The 20,309-nt window shown below is 38.6% G+C and overlaps 1 protein-coding gene across 4 annotated transcripts in view; it reads left to right on the top strand.

Moving 5' to 3' along the window:
• JAKMIP1 (janus kinase and microtubule interacting protein 1) overlaps window positions 1–20,309 on the top strand; it is a 265,410-nt gene that overhangs the window by 192,385 nt on the left and 52,716 nt on the right. For 3 of the 4 annotated variants that reach the window (XM_050947695.1, XM_050947697.1, XM_050947696.1), the window contains 5 exons: window positions 1,983–2,111; window positions 4,274–4,402; window positions 9,514–9,597; window positions 13,254–13,316; window positions 15,157–15,525. In XM_050947695.1, coding sequence (XP_050803652.1) covers window positions 1,983–2,111; window positions 4,274–4,402; window positions 9,514–9,597; window positions 13,254–13,316; window positions 15,157–15,330 — 579 coding nt within the window. In that variant the 3' untranslated portion in view covers window positions 15,331–15,525. Of the gene's footprint in view, window positions 1–1,982; window positions 2,112–4,273; window positions 4,403–9,513; window positions 9,598–13,253; window positions 13,317–15,156; window positions 15,526–18,886; window positions 18,989–20,309 lie in introns of those variants that run through there. The other variant, XM_050947698.1, reaches the window with a different exon arrangement.

Raw genomic sequence — 20,309 nt, 5'->3', positions numbered from 1 at the left:
CCTACAGTAGAAAGGGGAGAATGTGGAGTCATTGTGATTAGAGATAGAGCATAGCTATTTGGTAGAATTAACTGTAATTGGATGTTGAAGAGAGGTTAGTGAGTAAATTGTGAACTGTTAGGAGGGCTTGGTTTTGCTGGACTCTAGAATTTTCTGTAAGGTGAGCAGGATGGCTCATAACTCTATATAAAGATGGCTAATTTTATCTTATTTTATACTCAGTGGTGTTGAATTCACTAGGTGACTGTTTGGCAAATTGTATCAAATCAGATAATTTTGGTTGGCAGCTTATTTTTATTTTTTAAACTATTCTAAGCTCAGTGGTTGATGGATGCTGTAGTTTTTGCTTGTGAAGAATTCCAGAAATTTTGTGTATTGACTGATGTCAACTTTCAAATAATTTTGAAGAGTAAGAACTAAGAGAGCTTAACTTTTACAATTGAATGTTTAAGGAGGCAGGAATGGATGTTTGGTTTGGTATTTTGCGTGCTTACGGGGTGCTGTAAATGTTGATTTTATTCCTGCTGTCCCCAATGTGTAAAGACAGAAGTATTTTTTAATCTGTTAGAATTGTTGTTACTGCTGTAGTCACTGGCACTAAGCTTAAGCCTCAGATCTCTGTCATGGTATGTTTTGGTCCTGACAGGTAAAAGGCTGTTCTGTGGGAGGGGGGTGTTATGGAGTGAGGTAGAAAACGTTACAGTTTGGGGTGCGGAAGAGAGAGTTCAGTGGTTTGAGCATTGGCCTGCTAAACCCAGGGTTGTTAGTTCAGTCCTTGAGGGGGCCACTTAGGGATCTAGGACAAAAGTCAGTGAAGGCAGGAGGCTGGACTTAGATGACCTTTCAAAGTCTCTTCCAGTTCTAGGAGATAGGTATATCTCCAATTATAACAATGCTTTTATTTTTGAAGCAGTAGAATTTTCTGCATTGTCACTGTATTCTGGGCATGTATCAAGAAACTGAAGTAAGGGAAGGACAGAAAGGTTGATAATTTTAAGTCCAGTTTACTTTTTTATCAGTCCTATAAAGGTTCATTGCAGTTATGACTTTTTATTTGCCTGCTGACATTGGTAGCTGATCTAATATCTTTCATGATGAGTGTTACGTATACACTACTTGCCTATATTTTTTAATGTGGTTCTGTTATATTCTGTACCCATTAATTCAATGTTATGTTATCTGTGATTTAAAAAAATTCATTTAAATATTATTTTTCACTAAAGACTAATCTTCCTTAGACATGCTGGTATTTATTTTTTCTTTCTAGAGAATCCATTTTTCTCATTTTTAAAATGATAGTATTTCAGACAGATGAAGATATATGAACTGATATCTTCAAGTTGACAGCAATAATTTTGAAAAATAGATATTTTTAAGCTTTCTGATTTTTTGTTTTTGTTTGTATTAATAATGTGAATGACAAATGTCAATGAATAACTTTTTTGAATACAAAATACCCCTCTTCTAACACCCTCTTGTATGTTGCATCTCAATAGGTTGGTTACCTAATATCTCAAAACATGGATGATTTTCTGTGTGGTTAAGTGTATTTTATACTTGTGTTAGAGCATGCCTGTATTTGGCTGCTATCCAGTGCAATGTGCAGCCTGATGTTTTGAAGCACTCGAGTAAAAGATGCCGAAAGGAATAATTTCTTTACTGGCATTCAAATAGGGCATACACATGGAGGGAGCAAAACTCTTCTTTCCTCTCTTTTTCTAATGATTGTCTTCCCAGGCTCCCTCAGTTTGTTACCAGGGACTTAATTCTACAGTCCTTAGTAGGTCGATTGAAATCAACGGGACTGCTAAAGTGTCCCAACTTGAGCCCCTAGTCCTTGTGGGTAAGAATCAAAGCATCTTGGGAGTAAAGGCAGACTAGGGGTTACTGAAGACCTTTTTTGCTGTCTACTTGTCTATTTAACCAGGTTATAGATTGTTACTGAATGTCCTATTAGTAATCTAGAAAAACTGACTTTTCAGAGGCATGTTGTGGAGACGTTTTTTGGATTTGACGAAGAATCTGTTGACTCTGAAACCTCATCCGTAACTTCGTATAACACGGACAAAACAGACAGAACACCAGCAACACCAGAAGAAGACTTGGATGATGTAAGTAATGAAGTGTGTTCATAACAAAACATACAAAATGAGTGGAAATATTTTTCCTATTTCTCTGTACTTCTGCATTTGCAACTTGCAAATATACCCTGGACGTATTTGGAGGAAGTTCTGTGGCCTATGTTGTGCAGATCAGACTAGATGATCACAGTGGTCCCTTCTGGCCTTGAAATCTGTGAAAAACACACTAATTTAGCTCAGCCATTGCAACCCAACTAATGTATAACAACATTAGGGTCTGTCTTCTTGATGAGTTCAGAGTTAATTAAATTAGACTTGGTAAATATCAGCAGGGTTTGAGAAATAGAATTCTTTTTATCACAATATCTCTTGCTTGTCAAAATAAGAAAATCGATGGGCACTTGCACTGACAAAATCCACGGCTGCTCCACAATAGCTGTTCCTAGAATATTATGACTGATTTGACTATTTTGGTACTGTCAGGTCCTTCTCACTATGCTTTTGATATCGAGAGAAGTTTTGTCAATTTATTAAGGCTCAAATAGTAAATATATGTAGACATGTTTTTGCTGGACCTGTATGTTATGCGCTGCAACCAGGCTACAGTAAGGAATGGCAAGGCCTAAGATAAGATGTAAAATCAAGGTCTCCCTATGCTGTTTACTAACTCGTATGTTCTACCCTTCAGTTATGCCCTCTCTGTCTTATACTCATGTTCCCATCTCCCCTCCTCTACCCAGCTTATTTTATTGTTATTTGGGGTTGCTAACCCTTGTGATTTTTATTGAGTCTCATGATATTGTTTGGAGTTTTCTTTCTTGGAGCCCCAGTTCCTGGAGTCAGGAGAATCTCTGCTTTCATTTAAAAAAAAATTCTAGCTCTTATGATTGTGGAGGAAAGTTTGAAAATATGAAACTCAGAAGGCAAATGAAGAGACCCCAATGTTTACTATTTTAAAAGATTTTTAAGCCAATTTTATGATTTGGGGGAATGACGTATTTTTTTTTGCATGCCTGGAGTTGGCAATACTGTTGTTTTACTTAGAGCTCTGTAACCAGTATACAACTTTGTGCTCATCATCCTGTATTTAAATTACGTTGCCCCAAAACCCTGAGGTTAGGTGACTGAGAGAAGCAGGTGCGCATCTGTCTGTCCACGTGCACATGTAGCAGGTCTATGGTGTTGAGCAGGGAGGTCCAATGTGGGTCCTTCAAAATTATGGCACTTTTGTCAGTGAATAAAATTGTGCAGGGTCATATTCTCTCTCATCCCTCCCCATCAGTCTGTGTTCCATCTCTTTCACACCCCATCACTCCCTCCCTCACCCACATGTCTTGCCTCAGTTCTCTCTCGTTAGCCGTTCACTGTCTGCTCACCTTTCACACAAATGCTTTCCATTCAGCACTCTTAACTTCCATGTCCCTTGTTCTCTCTCTGTTCCTATACATCCTGTTCCTCACTTTTTCTGTCAAGCCAATTTATGCTGCACTCAAATTCTAAACATAAACACACGGAAGTCTGCATTTTTCTCTCCACCTCAACATCTGCTTTCCTCTAATCTCTGCTAGCATTTTAAGGCCGCATCAAACTTTGGGAAACTGTAAGGTTCTCTTCTTGCATTTCTGTTTCTTTTGTTTGTATTCTTTCTTGCTGTTCTCTTCCTCCACCCCATCCCTCACTCCTCCAACTCAAAATTTGTCATTCAGAACACAAGGTGATGCAAGAATGAGAGCTGATTGGAGTGAGGGACTTTTCTCTCCTCATTCCCTCTAGGGTTCCTGGAGTTCTTCCTCGGATCTAAGGTAGGGATAGTGTCCTGCAGATTGAGCTAGCAGCATCGGGTGCCAGGCTCTACCCCAAGGACAGCTTGTAGGGATTAGGGTCTGCCAGTGAGGGAAGAGTCATCAGTACTGTAGGAGGAAGATTTGTGCAGTCCTTTAAAAAACTTTCATACTCTGGCTGTTAGAGTCTTTGACCCTTTCGTAAGCCTGGATCCTGCATAAAGTTCTTGCCTGTCCTTTTTGCTCCCTCCCAGCAATTCTACATATCGATATCTTTACAGAAATTGATGGATGTTTTACATTTTCTACTAGCTACTGTATAATTTCTGTATAATCTCTGAGCTGCAAAGAGAGCTTAATGTTTGAAGCAACAGAAGATAATACGCTGTTTTGCTTTTCTATTCTGTTCAGAGTACGCCCAAAGAAGAAGCTGATTTAAGGTTCTGTCAGCTAACCAGAGAATATCAGGCTTTACAAAGAGCATATGCATTACTTCAAGAGCAAGTTGGTGGGACACTGGATGCAGAGCGAGAAGCAAGGGTAAGCCATTTTTATTGAAAGTCTCAGAAATCTGATATCTCTCATGCTAAGTGTGCCTTTGCAGGTCAGTGGACTGCATGCAGTAAATGTATTGCATACTTCTGAGGATTAGATAATATTATAGTGATACATTCGTTCTAGATTTATCAGACCTGTATGGAAAGGAGGCTTCAAAATGCATCTTATCCTGACTTTTTTTTTTCACACACATAGTGGATTTAAGTAGCCCTGTTTTTAAGTAATGCTTTCTAATTCAAAAAGACAATCCAACAGCAATTGCATGTGGCTGCTAAAACAATGGATTTAAGAAGATTACAATAAATATTTGTGTCAGACAAGTAAACAAAGATCCTGACACAAATTGGGCTGGAAAATCTGTCCCTTCAGGCATTTAGTAAGATAAATGAAAGGCTGTGTATCTGGGGGAAGGCCAGAACGCTGCTTGTGCCCTAGTGGTTACTGACCACTTGAATGGCTCCTTGGGGACCTAGGCAAAATCTAAGTTGTGCTACAAACCAAGTGGGCCTCCCAGTGGCCACAGGATCAGTGAGCTGCAAAGGTGACCCTTTGCCTTCTCCCGCCAGTCCTGCACCAAGCACAGCTCGGCATGGACCTAAAACTTGAATTGGTATCCTCTGGTAAATTACTTCAGATGCAGGGCCACATGAAGACTTGGGAAAAGTGTGTGCTGTGTCACTGGCTTCCATCTGACAGAGCAAGGGGGTGTATATTCACACATACATAATCTTTTCGCTTCCCCTACTGCTAAGCATTGTCTTGTTGATCAGTCCAAAAATCCTTTCTGGTTTCAAAATGCTCTGAAAGTGATTTCTTGGAGTCTCCTGTGTCTGTGAATTTTTCTGGATCACTCCATTCTTTTCCTGCTTGACATCACCCACTCTTGCTCTCTAGACAAAAGGCACCATTTTCTGACTGAGATGAAGTAATATAAACTTCTTCCCCTCCAGGGAACTTCTTCCCCTCCATCTCAAGCATTTTCAGTTCTTGCCAGTCCACAGAGGAAGAGATCTGACTGGAGTAAAATGCATAGCAGTGCAGTATCACTCTGCTCATTAACTAATTTTTCACATCCTACATGTGAGTTGTTTGTATTTGGATGTGGAACTCTGGAGGATTAGAAGTACCTAGTTCCAGCCCCAAGCATGATTAATGGTGATCTAATAGTGGGCATGGGGGATTTAAAGAGCACCTTGTTTGTCCATCTGTGCCTTGCTTTACACAGAATCCATTTCTCAGAGTCTCTGCATGTTCCGTTTGCTATGCCATACTACCTAATAGAGCTCATCAGAAATTTTTCACAGAATATTTTCTTGTCAAAAATTGCCAATATGTCAAAATCCAAACATTTTGCAGGAACGTATAGGTTTTGTTGAAATTATGACTAAGGCTATGTTTTAGTCACAGGTATTTTTAGTAAAAGTCACAGACAGGTCATGTGCTGTGAACAAAAATTCACGGCCTGTGACCTGTCTGTAACTTTTACTATATACCCCTGACTAAAACTGCGGGGAGGGCGAAAAAGGAGGCTGCAGCGCACGGCCTCGGACTCCTGCTGATGTTGGGGAGCGGTGGGCAGATTGTGGGGGCTGGCAGGTCATGACCTGGCATCACGCCTCCCCCCAGCAGCAGAGTTTGGCTATGGGAGTGGGTTGGGGCACGGCATGGTGTGAGGCATGCTCTGGGCGGTGCTCGCCTGGTGGTCTCCCTGGAAGTGGCGACATCCTCCTCCCTCACCCTGCTAGGTAGAGGCGTGGCCACCTTCGTCTGCAGGCACTGCCCCCGCAGCTCCCATTGGCCGCAGTTCCCAGACAATGGGAGCTGTGAAGCCAGCACTCTGGGTGGAGGGAGTGCACAGAGCTGCCTGGCCACGCCTCTGCCTAGCATAAGAACATAAGAATGGCCGTTCTGGGTCAGACCAATGGTCCATCTGGCCCAGTATCCTGTCTACTGACAGTGGCCATTGCCAGGTGCCCCAGAGGGAGGGAACCTAACTGGAAATGATCAAGTGATCTCTCTCCTCCATCCATCCCCACCCTCTGACAAACAGAGGCTAGGGACACCATTCCTTACCCATCCTAGCTAATAGCCATTAATGGACTTAACCTCCATGAATTTATCCAGTTCTCTTTTAAACTCTGTTATAGTCCTAGCCTTCACAACCTCCTCAGGCAAGGAGTTCCACAAGTTGACTGTGCGCTGTATGAAGAACTACTTCCTTTTATTTGTTTTAAACCTGCTTCTCATTAATTTCATTTGGTGGCCCCTAGTTCTTGTATTATGGGAACAAGTAAATAACTTTTCCTTATCTACTTTCTCCACATCAGTCATGATTTTATATATCTCTATCGTATACCCCCTTAGTCTCATCTTTTCCAAGCTGAAAAGTCTTAGCCTCTTTAACCTCTCCTCATATGGAACCCGTTCCACACCCCTAATCATTTTAGTTGCCCTTTTCTGAACCTTTTCTAGTGCCAGTATATCTCTTTTGAGATGAGGAGACCACATCTGTATGCAGTATTCAAGATGTGGGCGTACCATGGATTATATAAGCGCAATAATATATTCTCCGTCTTATTCTCTATCCCCTTTTTAATGATTTCTAACATCCTGTTTGCTTTTTTGACCACCTCTGTACTCTGCGTGGATGTCTTCAGAGAACTATCCACGATGACTCCAAGATCTTTTTCCTGACTCGTTGTAGCTAAATTAGCCCCCATAATATTGTATGTATAGTTGGGGTTATTTTTTCCAATGTGCATTACTTTACATTTATCCACATTAAATTTCATTTGCCATTTTGTTGCCCAATCACTTAGTTTGGTGAGATCTTTTTGAAGTTCTTCACAGTTTGCTTTGGTCCTAACTATCCTGAGCAGTTTAGTATATCTGCAAATGATGAGCAGCTGAGTGAGGGGGATGTCGCCGCTTCCAGGGAGACTCCCAGGTAAGCACCGCCCAGAGCCTGCCTCACCCCATCCCATGCCCAACCTCCTGCTCCCTCCCATATCCAAACTCTGCTGCTGCATGGGGAGGAAGACGCGGTGGCCTGAGACAGCCCCAGCAGTGGCCGGTGCATCTGGCACAGGGGCTGCCTGAACTGCCCCAGAGCCGGGTGCACTGGCCACTGCAGAAGTCATGGAAAGTCACAGACAAACCCTCAGCCTTAATTATAAGGAAATCAGGAGGGCTGAGAAACCTTTCCTGTGTCCTTGGCAACCTGACTGGTGGGCTGCGGGGGAGCCAGGCTCCCAAGCAACTTTAACTTTGGCCTGCAATAATGATTAACACACATTAAAAATCATACTTAGCTTTTATCTGGCATTTTGCAGAGCTTTTTGAGACCAACTGATAAAAAGGTGGCCAGTGTCATTATCCCCATTTTGCAGATGGGGAAACTGAGGTACAGAGACAAAATAAACTTGCCCATGGTCACCCAGTAAGCCAGTGGGAATAGAACCTGGATCTCCTGAGTCCTAGTGCAGAACTTTATCTAGGAGGCCATACCAACTTCCTATGTTTATGGTCCCAGATCAAATTAAACTGATTTTTACAGATGCGTGTGATTGTTTCTTGTTGTTTTTCCTCATTGTGTCCATTGACTTTGAACATTACTCTTAACGTTCATAGTCAGAGCCTCTAAAATTTGTGATGTATATAGGAGAGTCGAAGAATAGGTCATGAAAATATTCCACCTTCTAAAAGTAATAAGTGGCATTTTAGTTTAAATAAGAAAATAAGTCTTCCCTTGTACATCTGCTATCAATTTCTGCCTTTAGTTTGTGCCCGTGCTGTTAGGCACAGTGGATTGCTAACATAATGCCAGCCATGCAGCTCTTAATCACATAGTTGTGGCTGGCTTTCATTTTTGTCCCCAGTATGAGGAAAGAATTTATTTTTATTTCTTTAAAAAGAACATAATTACATATTTTATTAAAGTAAGTTTTCTCAGGCATTTATGTATTTGACAGTTATATAAAATCATTAAATGTTGTTCTCTGTGTTAGAGGGAGAGGGAGGCGTTGGGGATTAATTTTTTTCTGTAATAGACATTTGGAGAAATGCACTTTTTTTTGTATAGAATTTGAAATAGTCACTCTTTCTACCCTATAGCCTAGCTGGCTTTTTTATTTCTTTAACAGCTGACTGGTCTAGAAGGTTTTCAATTGGTTATGTCTTAGGGGACCCAATTCTGGGAAGCAGCGAATGTCCCCAACATCTATTACGTGAAATTGAGTGTGTTCAGCAAGAGCCTGATCCTGTTAGTTACCGAGGGCCAGATTTATAAAAGTATTTAAATGCCTAGAAATGCAAGTAGGTGCACAGTGGGATTTTTAAAAGTGCCTAATAGGGATTTTGAAAATCCGACTAGACACCTACCTGCATTCTAGGCACCAAACTACTTTTGCAATTCTGGCCTAAGTGCCTCCATTTGTCCTTTAGGGATGAGGGCCTCAGTACTTTGCAGGAGGTGCTCAGCGCCCCATATGTTCAAGCCCCAATTGGGGATGCTTTGCAGCTGAAGTGACTCAACATCCAAAAGGGAAGTACTTGTCTTGAAGGATTGAGACCATATAAATAAAACTGACTGGCTTGTCAGTGGCATATGGCATGAATTCTTATTCGTGGATGGTATTCAGTATTCAGGTACAATGAGCTGTATTTAAGTTTGTCATCATACACATTTTACTCACAGCAGACTTATTTAGTACTTATTGCAATTTTTTTAAAAGTATCTTGAGTAAATACCAAGTATTGCAAACAGCATCATTACTGGCTTTGTTACTGAATTTTAGAAAGTGCTTTGCCACTGAAAACATCAGATTAGTGTTTCTTAGTTTTTGAAGGAAAAGAGTTGTGTGGAAATGAATTAGGTAAATATTTTATCAAATAAAATACAAATAAACATGTTTGTTTTAACTGAAAACAATTCAAGTTCACCTCACTGGCTGATAATGGACAGGACATATTGAACTTATCAATATTTGATTCTGCAGTAATTGAATATTTGAGCACATGGAGCTACATATGAAGTGTACATCCTAATCAGTTGGCCATTGTGACAGCATAGGCACACTTTTATACCTTTTCAGACTCGTGAACAACTGCAAGCTGATCTCCTCAGGTATCAGGCGAAAATTGAAGATCTGGAGAAATCTCTGATTGAAAAAGGACAGGTAAAAGGCTCTCTTAATGCCCTCTGTCAAATCATCTTCTCCCTTGCATGCAGCAGTGCTCTTGTCTTCTGCATTGCTTGCTGGTGTATTCATGTGTCTGATGCAACTTAGTTACCATTCTACCAGTTGGACCACCTGATTAAAGGAACATTCTGTATAGACTAGAAAAAATCCTATTGAAGATTCGTCTTCCAGAACAAAATATGCTAATACCTGCATGCACATAGTTGTTAAAAATCCGTTCCCTTTTCTTGCCCAGCCCAGGCCCTTCTCCTTCCTCTGGTTTTCTACTTTCACTGGAAAAGTTTTGGCCATAATTTCAACAAAATGAATCTTGTGCATTTCCCATGGAGACCATTTTTGGTGCCCTGGCTGGAAGAATTATAAAATTGTTACTGCCACACACAGAACTATGTTTGTGCACTTTAAAGATGTTCAGTTGCATAACTGCAAGTATCTCTTCAGAATGTTTTGGATATATTATTTTTATACCATGTTTATTGTTGAAAAAATTCATTTACAAATTGAAGTGATACATAGTAATAAGATGAAAAATAGAGATATATCCAAAAGTATGAATAAAACGTAACATTAATATACTAATATTTCATAAACCTTTTTATTTAAAGTTCACTTCACTTTATAATGATTTGTTCTATGCAAGAGGTATTCCTTAAGAATGTTGCATGACTACAAAGAAACCTTTTACCAAATTAAGGAGAATATAAACAATAGTGTTAGCTTGCCCATAAGCGCCAAGGTTCTTAGTAATGCTGTGTAAATAAAGTGTGTATGTGTGTAAAATAAAATAAAACAACAGAATTGGGCAGTAGGTTATAAAATTTAAAATCTTCCAAGTCCCTGAGGTCTCCCAAGAGTAAATAAACTTGTAAGGACTACCTCCTCTTGAGGATCTACTGTTGTCACTTTAGTTTATTGGTAAATAAAGCTGCAGGTATTGAAGACAAATTGCTGCATACCTAAAGCATTAACAAACTATTTGACTATGAAGATGTAAAGTCTAAACACTATGCATGTAAATTAGATCCGAGTGAACATGAATATATATGTAAAAAAATTAAATTTTGTGACTTGTTTCCAAATTGATGTATATAACAGGTTTGCTTGGAAATTAGGTTTTATCGTTTATTACCTTTGAAGATTCTTAACCACACTACACTCTTTAATCACCCAGTAATCCAGAGAAATTAAATGTGCAAGTGGTGGTGGTATTGTGCAATAAAAAAAATTGTCTCTGTGGCTTTGTATGTAAACTAAGCCTTAAAACGTCATCAGAAATCACTCCTGGGGGCTCTGACATATCCACATCTGCTTACTGGCTGGTTATACGGTAACACTAAATTGTTAGAACCTATATTTGACAAAATAAATTTCTGTTTGAAACAAACTCACTTTCTGTGCACAATGTGATTTTTTTTAATTGTTATTTAGCTTGGGATAATTATTATTTAGTAGTAAATATGAACTGTTCATTCTAAGGTCAGGCAGTCCTCTCTAATGCTTAGATCAGGGCACTATGAATCAGGTGACAGTTTTTTAAAAAACGGGTGTCTAAAGATTATCATCCTTATTTTTCAGCTAGGGAAACCGAGGTAGAGAGCATTTACATGACTTTTCTAAAGTTAAACATGCAGACAGTAAAAGAGTGAAGATCAGAAATCTGGGCCAAGATTTTCAAAAATAGGTGCTTCACGTTAGACTCCCAAATCTATATTTAGATGGCTAAATAAGTGATCCCATTTTCAAATGCACCAAAGGCTCTCATTAACCTCATTTGAGCTCTTTTTGCCTACGTTTCCTTCTATGTGAAATAGGAATAATGATAATTATTTACCTCTGTATAGTACTTTGAGGGTCCTGTATGAAAGGCACTACATGAAGTGACAAGGGTTATCCATCACTTAATAATAATAATGATAATATCACATCTCAAAAATATTAGACAACATAAGGTCCTGGAAAGAGTTACATAGGGACCTGATCCTGTTCAGTGCTAAGCACCCTCAGTTTCCACTGAAATCAAGATCAGATCCCAAATAGCCAAGTTTTGAAAGGATCTTGTTTGTCACCCAAAATGAAACTTTTAACAGAGGAAATACATCTCAGGCATGTGTTTCATTGTAGATCAAAATAGTCAAACTTGCAGATGGAAAATACGTGCAAAGGAGACTGGAAAGACAACTGGCCCCTCAGCATGATATTGGCTGGGGGTGTTCACCTAAGTCTCTAGATGCACGGAGCTCTTTCCTGTGTGCTTTGCAGGCCAAAACTGGAGAACACTTGCCACAGTATTTCTCCCTCCCTCTGAGCATCGCTGAAGGCTTTTTAAATGTTAAAGTTTAGTCTGCATTTCTCCACAATTTACTTTGTCCTTTTAATTCTAGTTAATGCATCTTAACTGTTTCCTGGCCTTTTAAACATTTGGTCTAGTAAATTCTTTTGAAACAAATCAAAACAATCCTCCATTTCTCAAAGAAATAACGTCTGCATGAAAATAAATGTGAACTTTTCCAGTCTTGTGTCTGTGGGGGCAATGCAAAATTAGTAAAATAACTGATCATTTTATTTTGTGGCAATAGTTAAAAAATCTGTTTGAAATGTGTCTGCAAAGCCTCATTGATGTAAATAGTTACTGCATCAACATGATTTGGGCTGAGATTTTAAAGCAGCTTTGGACTTCTCTTGCCCAGCTCTTATTAATTTCTAACGGGTATTGCGTGTCCGAATCCTTTGCCATTTTAGGAAATCTCAGCCATAACACTGAACTAGATCTATTTTAGATTTCAGGTACATTTTCCCTGTCATTAGATAGAAAATTAATTGATTGATTTGGAATAAGTGTCACTCATGTAAGTATTTCAAGTGATTGTAAGAGCAATATGGACCTGAACTTGCAAACAGTATTGAGCAGTGGTAGTAAATTTTTTTAGGATTGGACCTTATGGGCCTCATCCAAAGTCCACTGAAATCCATGGAAAGAGAGTCACTGATGTTGGTGAACTTTGGTTCAGGCCCCCATGTTATCAAATGGAAATACAGAGCTTTTAATGGGGAAGGTGGTCTTGTATGATTTCACCTGCCACCATCACCTTCTCTTTTATTCCACACCTGAAAGGCTGCACATCAGACTCATTTTCACTTCCAGCTGAGGACTGCTAACTGCAGGTCTCTGGACTCTAGTTGCACTACTTATGAATCATTAAATGCTTTCCTTCCACTTCCCCATAAGGGAATATATAAGGTAGCTAAAAGCTACATTTTAAAGCAGAGCTACTGGGCAAGCTGCAACCCTTTGAGTGAAGGAGAAGGAACAATTTCCAATACTAGTAGTATTAAACTAAGATGGGCAAATACTTGACAGCATATATGTTAAATTATCATTGACTACATTCCTCCAAAATTGTTAGAGGCTAACATTTAAAGTTTTAACATTTAAATGATTAGGTTGAACAAAGTAGGAAAGAAGAAAAGCCAAACTAAAAAGAAGCAGGGATTTAGTACCTTTTCATCAGTTTTGGTAGCTGTTCAATCCTTAAAATACTTACAACGGGTTTGCTCTTTAACCCATCCTTATTACTGTACTGAGTTCTTTGTTGAAAAAATAGGTGTGGTGTTTTTTTACATTTCTCCCACAGGATTCCAAATGGATAGAAGAAAAGCAGCTCCTTATCAGAACAAACCAGGAGTTGTTAGAAAAGGTATGTGTTCAGAATCTAGGTACTATCTAATCTCTACTCTTCAAAGGAAACTGATGTGCTAAGTGTTGAAGTGTTAAGGTAAAATTAACTTTTTTTTTTCCTGTCCAAAAAATGTTACATTGAGAGTCTGAGATAAAAGAGCTCACAATTCTATGGCATTTTAGGGGGGGAAAGGGTTATTATGAAATATATGTTTGTAAAATCTCTAGCTCAGCGAGACTCAATTAAGTTGAATTTCCACCACAATATAAATATAAAGCAATAGTAATAAAGGAATGGTAGCTGGGCTTTGCCAAAAAAAATATATATAGCAAAATTGGAGAAACAGTTCAGATTATTGTCAGTACCACTTAATTTGTTCTCTGTTGAATAGGATAACTGGTTTTAATTTGATTTAAAAAATGCAGAACCAAGTTTTTCAAGCAATAATGATCACTTTAAATTGTATTATTTGATGTTTTAAAGAATAGAAAATAGCCATTTAGGGCCTGAGATGCTGAGTGACTTCTTCCAGGTGCTGAATACCCTCCATGGACTTTAGTGAGAGAGTTGGGGGCACTCAGTACCTCAGAGAATGAGGCCTCTTAATTAGTGAGTTAAAATCATTAATTCAATAGAAATAAGAGAGCCAAAGAAAGATCCACGACTAAAGAACTACAGCTAGAATTATACTTTATTGATGTTATAAGCACTGTCATATACCCTCTTGTTTTCATATCAATGAGAAGGTCAGACAGTATTAAGAATGCTTTTAGTTGGACTCAGGAAAAGGGTCTGTAATGCACTTGTGACATTCCATTTTGCTGTTGTTTAAATAGCTTACAGCCTCAAAGCACAACATTGGAGAATTATCATTAGGCCTGAGAAGAAATCTGATTTGACTATAAAGAGTTAAGTACCTGACCCTGTAAGGTGTTGAGAGCACTCAGCACCTCCCAAGATGAGGCCATAGGAAAGCAACATTATATTTTTTGCCCTGAGCACATCACTGAGAGCCAGGAAGTCCTGAATCGTAACAATGGCTCTCAATTTGCTGCATGGCTTTCAGCAAATTATGTAAAATGGAGGCTGTAAATACTTGCCTACCAACCTCACAGGGGTGTTGTGAATGTTATTTAGTTAGTGTTGGGAAGATTTAAAGAACTAAGTGCAAGCACTATGACATTAAAAAGTGGTGCAAAGTAAATATGAACAGACCACTTGGGTTTAAATACTCTTCACTTCTAACCCAGTGTTATTGAGTGAGTTGTTAAAAGTAAGTTCAACGAGTAAGTTCAACATTCATTTTTTTCCTTTAGTTGCAGTCTATACACAGCTTCTGATATCTGCTTCCAAAATGGCTTCATGTAGACTTGTCTCATGAAATTTCCAGGCAAGGATAATCATTATCCACTCTCAGTGAGCAATTTGTGTCTGTTCATGAGCCTGTAAAGTGCTTCCTAATGTGATGCTCCGTCTTCATTCCCAAGACTTGGGGCCCAGCCATCTAACCGTGTGGTCCTTCCTTGAAGTCAGTGAAAGTTTTGCCTTAGACCCTGATCTTATAAACATTCACTTATGTGCTTAACTTTATGCACATGAGCAATCAGATCCGCTCTAATGGTGATACTAAGATGCATAAAGTAAAGAACATGCATATATGTTTCCTGGATTCGGAACTTGGTAAGGAATTTTGGGCCCCGAGTTTTTTTTACTTACAGTTTAACTCTTGCTACTATTTTAATAAGGGATTCTTTGCTGAGGATTTAATTTCTTCTTCTAAGTGTCAAGAATCAATGCACTTAACTGAATACACCGCTTTTTCCATAGCTTAGTGTTGTGATATTTTATTATATCTTAGATTTACAAAATGGAGCTGGAAGAGAATCAGCTGAAGAACGAGATGCAGGATGCAAAAGACCAGAATGAGCTGTTAGAATTCAGAGTGCTCGAACTTGAAGTAAGAGATTCTCTCAGTTGTAAACTCTCAAATGGAGCAGAAATTGTGTTTGAACCCAAGTTGAAATTCACGTAAAGTGCACTGGTGCATGTATAAGGTGGAAATATTTTAGGTGTTTTTTAAATGCTGTAAGTTTGAATTCTGAAAATGAATACCACTGCCTTAATATGTTTTGGAGAGAATGCTCACTAATTTTTATGAAGATGTAAAATAGCTAATATATACTGCATATAGTTTGTTTTGCACCTAATAAAATATTTTGTTTTGCAATATTTTGCCTTTTTTATTTATTTCATTTCCATAACTACACCTTTCCTGCATGTGAATTCACTTGGTATGCATACTACAGACTTGGTTGGTTGGCATTGTTTCAATTAACACATCTTCTCACATCTTGCATGCAAGGAAGTCTGAGGATCTGACACCTCCATCACATCAACCTGTAATTGTTTTTAATTAAGCTAATTTTCAAATGGACAGCACTAATATAAATAAAACAAACTTAAAAGAGCACATTTTCTTAGCACATTTTAAAAAGAATTTAACTTACCTGAAGTCTCTTCTCTGCTGATATAGAACATGGATGAGACATTCATAAATGTCAGAAAGTCAAATCTTACAATCAGAACTGCAAATTATAAGTGTGAGGCACAAATATAAATTGTGCAAGTGAAAGTAATTGTTCTTCAGAGCAAGCTTCTTTCACAAATACTTTCCTTTAAGTAAATGGAATAATAGGCTATTTATTAAAGTAGTTCTGACATAGGGCCTATAATTTCTATGGGAATGGATGGTGCTCACCACCTCGCAGATGGGACCATAGGGAATGGTATGCTAAACTTTTGTTACAATATGGGTGTGATGCATTGTCACACTGTCACATTAACTGATAACAAGCATATCGAGTTTGAAAAGGCCATCAACATTTTAACACCGTTTACATTTTAGAATAAACTCTACAAAACACTCAGTGTTACTGTTGCATAATTTTCTTCATCTGGTTCATTTCACCAAAATCCTTGGCATGTATAACCTCCATGGTGAAGATGAAAATCTTATTTTCATCATGCTATGTAGTCATTCTGCTTTTAATCTTTTACTCGTCTTAAAATCTTTTATTTTATCATTTTATTTTACCATCTGTATAGTCTGATGTCCATAGCATGTAATACAGATTATGCATTTGAGAGATTAGTATCTGACTAGTCATTCTGGAAAATTAAAAATGCAAAGTAACTTGTATTCTGTATACTTTATTAAGCAACTTTAAATTAAAATACAGAACAAGTTAGATAAAATTTGCAGCTAATTTAACAAACAGTTTTCCAAAATTTACGTATTTTTGGTAAAAGTAACCTGGTGCATATTACATCTTTAAAAATAAACTCTTCAAAGCATGTTTAGGATAAGAACATCCTACATTTAACTAAAGAATTAAAGGAAAACTGAACTGTTCCACAGTACAATGTGTTTATTATCCTTGTTGAGTACCTATTTACTGAATAACAACTGAAGGATTTTCATTAAATTACAAATAAAGCGGCAAAAGAAATCTCTCACTGATGGACAAGTGCATAGACACAAAAATTACAGAGTGATTGCGTTAGCAAAATTATGCAGCTGTTGGTGAAAGTATTTTCATGCATAGTGATAAACTAAATTCTTTCAGATGAAAATTAGGGTGGATTAGAAAACAGGGTCAATTGTCTATCATTTAGCACAGGCAAATAATGACAAGTTTAATTTGCCAAAAGATTAAACTTTGATTTCATTTTAAATTAGGTCAATTTAGGATCGAATCCCTGCTTCTGTATATGTATTAAATCATCAAGCTCACTTACTGACATGGCTCTATTTAAAAATTGGACTAATAAGTAGGAAAAAAAACTTTTTAGGAGACAGTGCACAAGGAGAAAGGTAATGTCAAACAGAGTCTTTCACCTCTTGGTTGCAGCTTCAAATTCATTAACCAACTCATTATCCTTTGGTATCAGAGGGGTAGCCGTGTTAGTTTGGATCTGTAAAAAGCAACAGAGAGTCCTGTGGCACCTTTAAGACTAAGGGCTGGTCTACACTAGGGGAGGGAATCAATCTAAGATACGCAGCTTCAGCTACGTGAATAACGTAGCTGAAGTCGAAGTATCTGAGATCAAGTTACCTACCGTCCTCACGGCGCAGGATCGACGTCCGTGGCTCCCCGTTGACTCCGCTACCGCCATCCGCGTTGGTGGAGTTCCGGAGTCAACAGGAGCGTGTTCGAGGATCGATATATCACATCTAGATGAGACGCGATATATCGATCCCCGAGAAATCGATTGCTACCCGCCGATACAGCCGGTAGTGAAGACGTACCCTAAGAGATGTAGCATTCACCCACGAAAGCTTATGCTCCAATACATCTCTTAGTCTTACAGATGCCACAGGACTCTCTGTTGCTCATTATCCTTTAGTAATCTGTGAAATGACACCGTGGTTGCAGCCCTTTTGCCGAAGAACAAGTGTCCATCTCACAAATCAACTAACAAACTTTCCCTCATTTGTAGTTTTGGAAGCCAAGCTTTGGATGGAATGGGCATGGAAACTGAACTGTTCCTTCACTAAATTTATCTCTGCAGAACAGAGCCAATGCTCTTCTGCAGGGAGTTGTGGGGAAGCTAGAACCACTGCCCATGCTACCTCTGTTTTGTGAATAGGAGATGCGGGGTGATTTTAATCTAATTTACACTGATGTAATTCCACTGGTTTCAGCACAGTTACTATTTAGAATAAGGCCTAGAGCTTCAGCTTCCAGATCTTTCAATCCAGCCACTTTCACAAGCACATCGAAATTTAACAAAAGACCCGCAATGCTGAAAGTAGGAATACAGCTATTCCACTGAAATAATGGATCAGTATTTTGAAGAAGTGCATGAAATGTGCTGAATATATTTAAAATGTTATAATTTTAGAGGTAGTGTACGTGAAAGGATTTCTTCTTGGCACAGAAAATGGTAAACGGAAAGTAGAATGTATTACACAAAACTGGGGTGAGTAGTCAATTGCTGGGCTTGAGGAATTAAAATGCCGAACTGTAAGGTTTAGCTAACTTCATTGCTGGTTTACTGTGGTTAACACTTAGCTTTATTACTGAAAGTTTTCAGAACAAAAATGCATGTCATTTCAGAATAGACACAATCTCCTCAAGGTCTTAATATGATTTGACACTGTTTGATATTTTGTTCTGTAGCCTCTTCACAATAGTTATTATTTGCTCATGAAAGCAATAGATTAAATAAAAGATTCCATCTAACATGAAATACTTTAGAGGACTGTCTAAGTCACCCATCCCTACAGTTGGATCCCTACAAGTGGACCTGTGTATCCATGTGGAGCCTTGTTACTTTCAATGTTGCAGAGGCTCTGCTTGCATGGATCCTATTGTCGAATCAGGACTTCAGTGCTCAAATTGCAACAAAACCTTAAAGGGCATTGAAGAGCCTGAAAACTTTGTGCTTTGACTGCAAATAGGGATCTATGGATTTCTTAATATCAGTAAATTTAGGTTTGTCTTGAATAACTTGGGGTAGTCGGAAAGAAACTGACCTTATTGTATAATCACATATATTGTTTTTTAAACGAAATCTTTCCTCAGGAGAGAGAACGAAGGTCACCGGCATTTAACCTCCATATAACCACCTTCCCTGAAAACAATGGAAGTGCACTTCAACTGTTCTGTCAACAGGAAGGAATAAAGGTAGATGTGGCTTCATTAGCTCTTGCAATGGTTGGCTAACCAGGAGCATTAACAGAAACACCCCACTACTCATATGAACACTTTAAATCACAGTTACCTTAGAAAGTACAGCAACGATTCAGATGTAAGAAATATTTTTCTTCTGCGGAGACAAAGATATGATCAAGTTCTGAGAAAAGAAGGGTTTAGGATGAATAGCAGAGGAAAGAGGTCTCCTAGACTGTCAAGTGTTCTTCCTCCAAAGGAAATGAAGGCCAGTCACTTGAGATATGTAGAAGTAGCTTAAACTAAACTGTAAAAAATATATGGCAGGGAAGAACATAATTGTATGATATGATTAGTTGATTTGTCCTACAGTTCCACATTTATTCAATACTGAATGTACAGTTGCAGTCAGAAAAGTGGCACCTTTTCCATCATCGGTTATGATCCATATAATGTATTTAGGAGGACCTAATTCAGCAAAGCACTTAAGCACCTGTGTAAGTCTCAGTGAAGTAATGTGTTTGTTTTTTTGCTGAATAAGAGCCTTGGAGTGTAAGGAACATGATACAAAGTCCATTCAACTCAATGGGACCTTTTCCCATTGATCTCGCCACCTGCTGATTGAAGTCCATTTCTTGCTTATGGACACACACAAAATCTTTGCGCTGAGACAAAGTTCAGGATCTATCAAACCAGTGTACTACCTGTACCACTATATGGGTCAGAAACCTGGCCCCTTTTCCGGGCAGACTAGGAGCAGCTAGAGGTATTCCTATATGTGCTGTGAGTGTCAAATCTTAAGCAAAAAGTAGCTTAACTATGTGCAAAATGTCACCGTCTCACCACAATCTGGCCGTCCTTTCTGGTGTTTCCTGTGGCACTACCCCTGAGATCCATGCATTTGCAGGATCGATCCCGATCTGGGAACTTCATTACACAATGCCTGGTGAGATGTCATCAACCATGGTGCAATGATCTTAGTAGACTTCGTATGTTTGATTTGACTTTATGTTCACTTCAGATCAGGCCCAAGATGAGCATATAATAAAATAAATAATCAACATCTATACATTTTGTAAGTTTGAGGCAAGAGTAGCTAATGTGGCACAAAATTTGGTGTTCAATGTTATCCCCTCAATGTGATTGCACAATATACAGATACAAAGCAGCATTTTTACATACTATAAGTAGTGAAAATAGTTGTATAAAACACAATTCTGCAAAGTGCTTGACATTTCTCATGAGATGTGGAGCACTATCAGCTCCCCCTAATATCAATGGGAGTTGAGGGTTCTCAATTCTGTAAAGATTTGGGCATTCAGGGTCCATTACTGCT

Source organism: Gopherus flavomarginatus, chromosome 3, assembly GCF_025201925.1.
Source record: "Gopherus flavomarginatus isolate rGopFla2 chromosome 3, rGopFla2.mat.asm, whole genome shotgun sequence".
In the NCBI taxonomy this organism is placed as follows: domain Eukaryota; kingdom Metazoa; phylum Chordata; order Testudines; family Testudinidae; genus Gopherus; species Gopherus flavomarginatus.
This window is presented reverse-complemented; position numbering and strand designations above follow the sequence as displayed.